This window comes from Gouania willdenowi, chromosome 22 (assembly GCF_900634775.1).
Source record: "Gouania willdenowi chromosome 22, fGouWil2.1, whole genome shotgun sequence".
Classification (NCBI taxonomy): domain Eukaryota; kingdom Metazoa; phylum Chordata; class Actinopteri; order Blenniiformes; family Gobiesocidae; genus Gouania; species Gouania willdenowi.
The window spans coordinates 3,777,631-3,790,288 of NC_041065.1; the positions used below are offsets into that span (position 1 = coordinate 3,777,631).

The 12,658-nt window shown below is 37.2% G+C and overlaps 1 protein-coding gene across 1 annotated transcript in view; it reads left to right on the top strand.

The window, feature by feature from the left end:
• LOC114456077 (b(0,+)-type amino acid transporter 1) overlaps positions 1-12,432 on the top strand; it is a 31,012-nt gene extending 18,580 nt beyond the window's left edge. Inside the window, exons 2-6 of the mRNA XM_028437597.1 lie at positions 2,931-3,064; positions 10,400-10,529; positions 10,604-10,728; positions 10,913-11,000; positions 11,081-12,432. Of these exons, the coding sequence (XP_028293398.1) occupies positions 2,931-3,064; positions 10,400-10,529; positions 10,604-10,728; positions 10,913-11,000; positions 11,081-11,311 (708 nt within the window). The 3' untranslated portion in view covers positions 11,312-12,432. The remainder of the gene's footprint in view (positions 1-2,930; positions 3,065-10,399; positions 10,530-10,603; positions 10,729-10,912; positions 11,001-11,080) is intronic.
• The last annotated feature ends 226 nt before the right edge of the window (positions 12,433-12,658 follow it).

Here is a 12,658-nt window from a genome sequence, read left to right on the forward strand (position 1 = left end):
CCAAGATGGTGTTAAGACGACCTGAGTCGAAGCATTAAACGAGTGAAGTTACCTCCACAGAACGGTGTGTTCATTGCCTCATCCAATACCACTTCACAGTGGAAGTTTTTGCAAAACGCATTCAAACAAGAAACCAACACTTTCTGTGTCACGGGTATGTTCAGACCTACAAAGTTAAACCCAACCCGTAGCCATCAGAATACAGCCCGAACCCGAATAAAGCCAGTCTTTCTTTAAGTCTGAATCCATTGCCGCTCTATTCACATCCATGTGCGGCTCACTCATGTAAATTCTAATCTGAACGTAAAGTAACGTCACTCACATAATTATTTGCTGTTAGAGTTTATGAAGATACCCTCGTGTTCAAGACCTGATATTGCATTCAGAGAGACATTGTCAGAAGTTTTGCTTTGGTGAATCAATCAATCAATCAATTTATTAACTTGATGAACAGAAATTAATCAGCATGTGTCTTTTGTTATGATATGTAAGACCAGTGACGTGCCGTGACCACTAGGGTTGGGTAGGCACATTGCAAATCGAGACTACCAATGACAATTTCATATGTTTCTGCTGTCAAGTGTTAATACCATTCAAATCAATTTTATTGTATAAAGCAATTTACTCATCTCAATGCGCTTATCAAAATATAAAATTCATAATAAGAAAGAAAAAACCCAACAAGATCCACATGAACAAGCATTTAGCCATTTAACAAAATCAACATCATAAACACCATTAAAGAAACATAAACAATTATTTAATATAGCCTCCATACTCTCCCAACAAGATATATCTCATGACACGGCAGCACATCTGTTGTTTGTGTTGGAAACACAGAAACATGGAGAAAATGACAACAACAACAACTTAGAATAGCCTCAGTGAGGAGCATCCACAAAGTCAATCCTTCCTTTTGTACCATTCACTGTGAAAAGTATGAAACATGTTCTGACCTTACCTTAGCTGAAGCTCTGGTATCTCAGGTGTTGGTCTCCATCTTTTAAAAGCTGTTGTTTTTCCTCAAAACAAAGTTTCTCTATCGTCTCTAACGCTGTCATCCTGCCTATAGAGTTATCCCGCCCACTAGCTAGAAAACGTAGCAGCAGCGGTCACATGATATCAATTCACTAATGTACTGTGAACTTACGTATAGCATTTAGCATACCGCAGTTACGTCCAAAGGCAGCTCTCTACGCTGCCTTTGGACGTAAATGGTTTTCATCTTGGGGACCTGACTGCGCATGCGCAAACACGTAAAAACACACAATGAGAACAGAGGCAGAAGAGCAACGTGCCTTTGGGAGGGGGCGTGGCCTCCCTCTGTCTTACAGCGGAGTGAAGAAAAAAAAAAAGACTGTGCAGCTATTCCAGGAAATAGCACTGTTTAGTAATTTGGGCTATGAAACGCACGACACTTTCAAACTTATAGGTACTGTAGGCTATTGGAAATGGAAAAATAAATAATTTATAATTATATGATAATTAAAAAAAAAAAAAATTATGATTAAAACAATCAAAATATCAATTGACCCTTGGGTAGGCACTGCCTACCTTGCCTACCCTGACGGCACGTCGCTGCGTAAGACATTTGTGATTGTCAGGGTCAAAGACACGAGCTCATCAAGAGATGAAGACATACACATGCAGGAAGAAATTCATAAGTTTACATCTACCTCTAGTCTTTTGATTAAAAGATGTTTTACATTTCAGAAAACAATCAGTTATTGTAGTTAGTTAAAGACAACATTTACTGCTAATTTAAAGTAATACAAATGATGTACAAGATTATTGATTGATTTATTATTTATCATTTAGGGGTCATTTTGCTCTGAAACTGTATTTCAGTAATAATCTGACTGTCTGGTGATTATATCTGTTTTGTCTCTTCTCTTACGTACCGTATTTGATTGTGTTGTTTTAGTTGTGTAGCTTTAGATTAAGTTGAAATCAAATGTTCTTAAAATTGTTCTGAAATCGTGCTTTGAAAAGGTTGGCCTGACTGAAGACATATTATATATATATATATATATATTTTAAAGGTTTATTGAGTATAAAAACATATAGTTATAGTATATTAAAAAATAAACCATGAATAATAATAGTTGTGTATGCTTAAATTCATACACATAACCTTATTCCCTACATCTCATTTTAATCTGTTGACTTTATTTCTCTATCTTTCTTTCATTTTTAAGCTCTTTTTTCTTGTTTTATGTACTCTAGTAATTAGCCTTAGTTTATTGGGTACATTATTGTCTGTATGAATATTAACTTGTTAATAATAAATGCTTAAACTTATCTATTTGGCTGTGGTTCATGTTATCAATATTGTCTTGCTATAGAAGAGTAAATATATTAACGAGAATTCACACCCTGAGCTATTATTAATTATTAATAACTGCTATACAGCTGTTAAAAAAAATATGAATTCATAATACAACCTATTAATCCTCCTAAATAATATGAGATGAAAAAATATCATATTTATGACATAAAAAGTTGTATTTATGAGATAAAAAGTTGTATTTATGAGATAAAAAGTTGTATTTATGAGATAAAAAGTAAAAATTATGAGATAAGTCATGATTATGAAATCGAAAGTCATAATTATGAGATAAAAAGTAATAAATGCCATGAGAACCAAAAAACTGACGACTACCTGATTAATTAAGCTTGTTATTGTCTTATGTTGGCAACTAAATATATTTTGCTAGCAATATGTCAGAGCATAAGGACTAAATTAAATGGATTTGGGTATTCTTGTCCCAAATGTTTACACAAATTATGACAGTTTTCCACAGTTTAACTTAAACTTAAAAAAGGAATTGTGTCATTCATTTATTAAGGATTGTTTCTTTTTCTTATTTAGCCATATTTAACAGTCAACATGTCCATCATTCTGAAGCACACTGTCTTTTCTGTGACAGGTGAATCTTCCTCGAGCTGTGATGATTGCTATTTCTCTTGTGACTGGCTTGTATCTGCTAGTAAATGTGAGCTATCTGGCTGTGATGACACCAAAAGAGCTCATTTCTTCCACTGCAGTGGCAGTTACCTGGGGGTAAGAGGGCACAGCCAAACATACACAAAGCTTTATATGGTTACACTTCATAGAAAAATTAAAAACAACAGAGAACTTTTGTAAGTGTGAAACAAACATGTAAATAAATTATATATCTATTGATAAGATCAAATAATTGGTACATTTAAAGTGTCCCTGGGCTGCATGGAAAGTTTGGCAATGAAATTGCCGTAAACAAGCAGAACAAAATAATTTTTATATAGATCTTTGCTATCCAAAGTCCTCTTAAAGGTGCAGTCCGCAACTTTTATCAAAGTGACTTTTTGTCATATTTTCTAAAGCTGTCACTAAATAAGTACAGCTTTACATCAAACTAGAAGTTTGTGTGAAAAAAACAGGGACATTGAGCCCCGCCCCTTGCTGCTCCTGCAGCCTTTGGCAGATTGCCAGAATGCACCACGACCAAGTAAAAAGAACCAATCAGAGCCAGTATTGTGTTTGATGGACTGTCTGACTCACAGGCCCCGTTTGCACATAGAGAGAGAGAAGTGCTGCAGTAATATGCGTTTAACAGAGCATGTTATATTACTGTGATGTTGCTGTTGGACTAACGTTAGCCTGTTAGCTCCACTGACGGAGGGAGGAAGTTTGAAGGCAGGGCAAGAGAGCAGCAGGGAGGGAGGGGGAGAGAGGGATCTGAGAGTTGCAGACTGCACCTTTAATGATTTAAAGACATCTAAGACAATTTCTGTATCCTAAATCATTGGGATTTTTAGGATCTGAAAAGATCTTTGAGATCTAAAGAGATTAAAGGAGATCTAAAGTGATCCATGGAGTTTTAAAGAGATCTGAAGAGGCCTACATGTTCATTAATATTTAATGTTTATATATTAGTTTGTATTTCATATTTTGTATATTTTGGTTAAACATTTCATATGCAATATCTTGATTTAAAAACTACGTACATTTGTGAGAATGTGGGCTATTTACAGAGAAAGCAAAGATGCATGTTATTTTGCTATAAGAGGGCGCAGTTGTATTATTTTGCCCATGAAGAGGAAGTTGTTGTTTTGACGTGACAAAGAAGAATAAAAAAGATGGCTGACGGAGCAACACGGTTGTTTTACCGTGCTGCGGCGGATAAAGTTGTCACACGTAAAACCAGCCTCAGTGTCAGTCATTTCTAGAAGAGGTTAAACTAAGAACATAAGAGAAACCTAAGGAATCAAAGATTAGCCTCTACATTAAGTAAAACAACCAGCTCACGAGCCCGACTGATGGTCGCCATGGCGATGCAAGAACTGCACAAGTCAGCACAAGAGTAAGCTTCTGAAGAGATTTAAGACAATAAGGATGTAGTCTTCATATGGTGGCACTTATTCAGAAAGCAATGCAGGCTTTGTGTCGTGGACAACTTTATTTGAACCTTCGTCAATGAATAAAACGAAGCAGGATGGCGGATGGTGTGAGACGTCAAGATACACGTAAAAAGCCCTGGAAGATCTTTTGCAGTAAGAATGTAAGAAAAGGAATGCTTTCTCTAGTAACTGCAAAGATAAATAAAATAAGTGGTATGATGAAAAATAATGACAATCCAGATACTGTTGATGAACATTTAAATGAGTTTTTAAAACTCATGAGGGACTTTGACCATTCAAATGAAAAGCTTTTACAGCTGCTATCAGAAGACAAAACTGATAATGACAATGATAAGATTTACTATCTGGAACAGTTCACACGAGGTGAGCCTAGTCAAAAGTTACCAACACATGAGTTCTCAGAAAGGCTTCCATGAAGCAATGAAACTCTTAAACTAGCATTACGGCAATGAGATAAAAATCGTAACTGCTCACCTGAAGAAGACTGGTCACAAGTGAAAGCAGACGATGCCAAAGCTCTCCATAGTTATTCACTATTTCTAACCGGTTGTAACAATGCTATGCAGGAACTAAACAACCCAACAAACCTCAGAGTTATAGTATCTAAGTTACCTTATAGACTGAGAGAGATGTGGAGAGTCTCAGCTTTTCATATTCAGGAAAACTTTAGCAGAAGAGCTAAGTTTTCAGATTTAGTGAAATTCCTAAACAGACAAGCTAAGATAGCTTTAGATCCTTTATTTGGTGACATCAAAGATGCCGATGAGAAAGGCAAGCAGTACTCAAAACCAAATAAGACGTTTAGACCAAAGGGCAGTGCATTGGCCACCAGTGTGGCACCTGCAACAAAAGAAAGGTCGACAGACGCAAATAAGGGCACTACGCATCATATAGTTAATGCATTTCAAAGAACAATGCGCGTTTTGTGAGAAAAGCCACTCACTTGCTGACTGTCAGAAAATAAGAAAAGTACTTCACAAGGAGAGAATAGAGTTTCTAAAGGAAAAAGGACTTTGTTTTTCATGCTTGACACAAGGACATTTAAGTAAAAACTGCAAAAATCGAATCCAATGTGATCACTGTTCTAAAAAACATCCTAGAATGCTCCAGTATACTAAAACAGATGATGTATGGGTAGATAACCAACCCAAAGATGACACTGAAAACTCAGACACCAAAGCCCTAAGCCCTATCCCAATCACAGGTGGAACATGTGGTGCCACTGGGGCCGGTATTAGTAGTCGAGTTTTGGCTATTTTGCCAGTTCATGTTAAGCTTAAGAAAAACAACAAGACGATAGTCACTAATGCATTTTTGGACAATGGCAGTGAAGCAACTTTCTGTTCAGAGAAGTTTATGAGACAACTTGCTATAGAAGGGAAATAAAACTCAAATCTTTCTCCGCACTATGGGTCAGCAAAAGTTACAGCCAAGTTACATAGTTTCAGGTTTAGAAGTAAGTGGTGCAAAAGCGAATGTGTGCATTGACTTACCTGATACATACACACATAAAGACGTTCCAGATTCAAAGGACAGCATTCCCATGCAGACAGACCTAGAGGAATGGCCTCATCTGCATTGAGTAAAACAGAGCAAATGCCTACAAGGCAATGGAACCCTGGGAAATTATTCACAGCATAGATGATGGTCCCTATGCAGTCCGAAATGAAAGCAAGCCATTTCCTCTCAAACAAATCCTGGATTCAAGGACTGAATTTTCTGAGAAAGGATTGTAAACATTGGCCAGTGTCACTAATAATCTCAATGGACACTCATAACGATGCAGAAGTGAAGGTTATGAATGTTAATGTTGATATTGTGCAGAACGATCCAATCAGTCAACTTGTTATTATTCACATTGGTACAGATTGGAAAAGACTATTACCTGGATGTTGAGATTTAAACCGCTACTTCAAAAACTGTCACGTTAGCGCAAAACTGTGTCAGACAGCGATAGTCAAAAGAAAAAGACAAAAAAAAATTCAAAGGTCAAACAAAGATGAAGGTTACTTAACAGTCAGAACTAGAAAATGCAGAGACCGAGATTGTTAAATTTGGTCAAAATCAAAGTTACAAAGATGAGATCTTATCTTTACCGAAGGATCAAAAGGTCAAAATGATTAGTTATATTGTAAAACTAGATCCTGTGTTGGACAATGGTATTCTAAGGGTTGGTGGAAGATTAGATAAATCTGCTTTACCATTCAGTGTGAAACACCCTGTAATACTTCATCAGGATCACTCTGTGTCCTCTTTAATTCTCAGACATGTTCACAAACAAACAGGTCACAGTGGTAGAAATCTAATGCTATCCAAACTGAGAGAAAAATATTGGATTTCCAAAGCTGATGCAGCTCTCAGGAAAATATTGTGAAATGTGTACCATGTAAAAGGTTGTTAGCTAAACCTGGTGAACAGAGAATGGCAAACTTGCCACATGACAGACTTGAAACTGACAGTCCCCCTTTCACAAATGTATGGATAGACTATTTTGGACCTTTCGAGGTTAAATGTGGCAGAAATGATGTGAAAAGGTATGGTGTTTTGTTTACGTGCCTTACCACAAGAGCAATTCACATAGATGTGGTTCATTCACTTGAAACAGACTCTTGCATTAATGCATTCAGAAGGTTTGTGGCTAGAAGAGGCCAAGTCTCTGGTATGAGATCAGATAATGGTACAAACTTAGTCGATGCAGAAAAGGAAATGCGTGAAGCAATCAAAAGTTGGAATAAGTCTAAAATTGCTGAGTCACTTTTGCAAAGAGGTGTTACATGGACATTCAGTCCACCAGCTGGGTCGCACTTTGGCGAGATTTGGGAAAGGCAAATACGTTCTGTCAGGAAAATCCTTAATCAGTTACTGAGACAACAGACTCTTGATGATGAGCGTCTACATGCTTTGTTTTGTGAAGTGGAGTCTATTATAAATGATAGACCTATTACAAGAGTTTCTAACGACACAAATGATGTAGAAGCATTGTCTCCAAATCATTTGCTTCTCATGAAAAGACAACCTGTTTATTCCAAAAGGAGGACCTATACTCAAAGAGACGGTGGCGTCAGGTTCAATACTTGTCGGATATTTTTTGGAAACGTTGGACCAAAGAGTATCTTCCTCTTTGGAAGAGAGACAGAAATGGTTAAATGTGAAATCTGAAACCTGGTCATGTTGTTCTTCTTGTAGATGACAGTGCACCTCGAGGTTCATGGTTAATGGGAAAGGTTGAAAAAACAATCTGTGATTCAAATGGTCATGTGAGAAGAGTTTTTGTTAAGACTGAAAGCAGTGTTTTGCAAAGACCAGGAGACAAGTTGTGTCTTCTCCTTGAAATGGATGTTGTTCAAGTTACAAAATGACTTGAATGTCGCTTAAGTTGTTTTGGTAATTGTCAAGCCCTAGCAGTAACAATTAGGGGCCGGAATGTAAGTGCCAATTTATACGACCTACATGTTCATTAATAATTAATGTTTATATATTAGTTTGTATTTCATATTTTGTATATTTTGATTAAAAGGAAATGTACATTTGTGAGAATGTGGGCTATTTACAAAAAAGCAAAGATGCATGTTATTTTGCCATAAGAGGGCGCAGTTGTATTATTTTGCCCATGAACAGGAAGTTGTTGTTTTGACGTGACAAAGAAGAATAAAAAAGATGGCTGACAGAGCAACACGGTTGTTTTACCGTGCTGCGATGGATAAAGTTGTCACACGCGTAAAACCAGCCTCAGTGTCAGTCATTTCTAGAAGAGGTTAAACTAAGAACATAAGAGAAACCTAAGGAATCAAAGATTAGCTTCTACAAGACCTAAGAAGATAATAGGAGATCTGTCACGGGGCTACCCCGTGCCTTCTAAACTGTTTGTAAGTTTTAATGCAAAAACAAATGCATCATTAGTAGTATAAGTGTTTCTCACCCATCGCTCCATGTGCTTTGTTTGTTAAACCAGGAAGTGGCAAACAGAATAGAAGCCTGTGATTGGTTTATATAGTGGTGTGCTTCTTGGAATGTGCCACATGTAATAGAGTTGGAGGGGTGTTTCTTAGCAAATACAAATAACTATTTTTCAAGTATATGTCAAAATTTGCTCACCTCTTAACATTGCTAAAGTTAATATACAATTGTTTGGTAAATGTGAAATGCATTTTTGGTCATTAATTTGTCTGAGATGAGTTAATTGATTTCCCCTCAGATCATGTGCTTTGGTACCTCCCCCTCAGTACTATATAGGTGGCTGGAGGCCTGGTGGGGGAGTTGGTGTTTGGAGTCAGAGCTGTCAGGTGGTATAAGAAAGTTTGTACAGAGCTGCAACAGAGTTTGCGTAGAGTTCAATCTTTATTTGTTTCCACTTTTTACCCTCTTTTTGCAAGTTGGATGTCTTCTATTTTTTTCAGGCCTGCACTGTAAATACTGCTGCACTTTTACCACTGTAAATAAATACACTTTGACTGCATTTTTGGGAACCTTGGACTACTTTTTGAGCCTACCCACTAGGCCATTCTTACAAGATCTTTGAGATCAATGTGATATCTAAGATCTAAGAAGTTCTCTCGAGATCTCTGCAATGTAATAGTGATGCTTATGGTGGATCAGTAAATCAATAACAAAAACTTAAACTGATTCATTCTAATGGTTAAATCTTTTTAAATAGCAGTGGGGTCCTAGTGAGTAAAGCTGCAGTATTTAAGTTCTTTTGGGATCAATTGGTCAAAAATCCATACAAACATTTGAGCATATTGTAATTCAAAGTGTTCTGAGAGAATGCTGGACCTCTGCTCCTACTCCTGACTCTGTATTTGAACTTTGGAAATCCAGGAGCATGATGCTACTTTTCTACCAATCAGATATCTTTTTACAAACACAGTGCTCCATGAGCTGTTTTGGGGCATTACTATTTGCTGCCCTACAAAGGTAAATGCGCGTTCACGTAGTAATAGTTCACTGGCGGACGCTCCATCCGGAAAAGTCCCCATTGTGGCGTTAGGCACATCGATTACATGGCAAAGCAAACAGAAAAAGGAAGACGACTGATGAGGTGAAGCAACAGTTTAAGGTCCCAACCATAATCCAGCAGAACGGACTCCACGGTCCGAGCATAAGCGTAAGTTTGGGGGGAGAGCTTTTTGTCAAGGGTCATTTTGTCTCCACCACACATGGTGTTAAATGGAGACCAATGTGCATATACCTACCGGATGCCATCCAGCTAGTTTAATAATAATAATATTAATAAGAAAATCCTTATGGGAACAATAGCGCCTTCGCACTACTTGTGGTGCTTGAACCCTAAATATACAAGTTATTTGTGGTGTCTGACTGGGTCGTTCAAATACCAACACAACATTCCTTACCAAACATAAATAATGGTGGTCTATCGATTAATTCACCCCCTCATTGTTTCAATCGGGGGTTACAGCCATAAAAGGCTCCCCTTCTCAACTGAAGGCCACCACAGCTTTTCAAAACCTTTCCAAATAGACAAATGTTGAGTGTGTCTGACCTCTTTTAAGTGTTGTCCTTATTCTTTTGTACTGTTTCACTTTTTAATTGTTTTTAGTCTGCTAAAGGGACTGCAGATGGAAATCAGCGAGAATGCTATAATCTGGTACAGAGCAAATTTTATGTTTTTTTTGTACATGGTCCTTGCCAAATAAAGTCAAATAACCACTGAATTATAAAGTTGATGGCATGTAATGTTTTTATTGAGGGTTGATGATAACACTATTTCTTATGATGAACTGCTGAGTAAGGAAGTTTATCTACCCAAACTTTCTAAATGATAATCATCTTGGACATGTTCTACCAGGTCCTTGGCCGTGAGCTAAATACTTTTATATCACTATTTTTCAATGTTCTAGAGGATCTTGAAAATCTATTGTAGTAGTAGTAACAGCCGTTATCTCACAAACCCCAAAAACTTTTCAAAGTCATAAATAATAATAATAAGGCCACCATAGAAATGACAACTACAGTAAATGTATATCATTCTGCACAGGAATAAGGTTTTTGGCAGCTGGGGATGGATCATGTCTGTGGCGGCAGCATTGTCAGCCTTTGGTTCTTTAAACGGGTCGTTCTTCAGCGGTGGCCGAGTGTGTTTTGTGGCTGCCAGAGAAGGACACATGGTGAGGTTATCTTACATTGGTCACATGCTTACAAATAATGCTGCTGTTAATATCATCATCTGTTTGTTTTGTAGCCAGATATTTTGGCCATGGCTCATGTCCACAGGCTGACTCCATCCCCGGCATTGATATTCACAACCCTTATCTCTCTCGTGATGCTGATACCTGGTGACTTTCAGAGCATCGTCAACTATTTCAGGTAAAGTCTGTCTCCAATTTGGCTATTCAATTAGTTAATCTAAAGTTCATGACATTTCAAAAAGCAATACAATTAGTGTTGGTGATTTATACCAGATTTTATTTCAACCATGAATGTGAAACTGGGCTTTAATGTTCACACTCCTGCTGTTAACCTTGTGTTCTTAATATTCTTTATTTTTCAGTTTCACCGCCTGGTTTTTCTACGCCATCACCTTGTGTGGACTCCTCTACCTCAGAATAAAAAAACCAGAGCTTCCCAGGCCATACAAAGTTAGTGTCACACACTCGGAGGCCGTTCATAAAACCACACAATAATCTGTTGTCATTTCTGTCTCCCTCTGCATTGACAGGTTCCAATCCTCCTCCCCATACTCGTCCTTATTGCAGCAGTCTTTCTTGTGTTGGCCCCAATCATCGACAATCCTCAAATTGAGTATCTCTACGTGACAATATTTATCCTGAGTGGGGTTATCATTTATATACCTTTCATCCATTATAAGGTCTGCCCTGAACTGCTGACCAAGTTAACAGTTTTCCTGCAGCTGTTCTTGGAGGTCGCCCCGGCAGAGAAAAACCTGTGAGTTTTACCTCGCCATGTGACAATCGATGGCTCCTCCAAATGTTGTGTAGCTATAATCTGCTTTTAGAATAATGTAATGTTCATCTAACCGTGTCCTGACTGTTTTTTAAATGTATTATTGTCGTCTTCATCTGGTTAACTGTATTTTATCCTATTATAATTTCCAAGATTTGCCATGTTTTCAGACACTTCTAACACAAACAAACAACTTAATAAGGCCAGACAATATTGATTTACACTTGAGTCCTTTTTGTGTGGACTTTGCATGTTTCCCACCAGTAGCTGTGGCGACCAAACATCTGTGCTGCTAGCTTGCCTCTGAGCAGGCTAAAGGTAAACTTATCTTTCTTGCTGCTCATTCAGTAGTTAATGTTATCAGAAATAATGTTATAGACACTTTACATTAAGGTTCAAAATGAGAATTACTCCCACATTTCATGATCATGTCCGACTTTTAATGAACCACATTACATAGATGTATTTTAGGCAGCTATTTTTTCACAGACATAAACACATTTTTCTAATATGTATATTTTATTCTTAACAGTAACAATTATAAATACTGAGAGATTAGATAGTCAGTACTAAATGGACAGCAGAATTTTTTCCCCCAGTAGTGCACGGTTATAGTGGGGGGATGGGCAGTGTTTATATTTTAATTTCCTTAATACACAGAGTTATGAAATACTGTATTTTTAATTCATCTCTGATTTCTCACAGAAGCCTAGTGAGCAGGCTAAAGAGAAGTGTGTATAAAAAGGGAAGTCGGTACAAATTCCTTAACAGCAGAACTTGTTGCGCTCCTACTCTTCACATGAATAACCCTATTTTTCGGACTATAAGGCGCACTCTCAAAAATCGACAGTGCGCCTTATAATCAGGTGTGCCTTATGTATGAAATGAATATGTCAAAATGTTTTTGTACAATTTTGATAAACTATGAAGCTGCACCACTTGATGGATTTTTGGCGCTTTAAGGTTACCGTAGTCAGACGCCTCATGGAGTGATATGTACCTGTACTGTGCTTCAACATACTGAACTGAAAGAGTGTATTGTTCTGTATTTTATGTGTTAAACCTGAACAATGTTGAGAGTTATTGTTAATGAGTTGAATAAAGTTTGACTTATCTGACTATTTTGTTTCGCTTAACGAGCCTTAATAATAATAATAATAATAATAACAACAAACCGGTGCTCCTTATGTATGAAAATAGACCCAGTCAGACCCATTCATTGATAGTGTGCCTTATAATCCGGTTATCCGCCTTATAGTCCGAAAAATGCGGTAAAAGTGTATTTTGAGTTTCAAGAAAATAGTCCTACTATTCAATTGTAAATTTTCTCTGA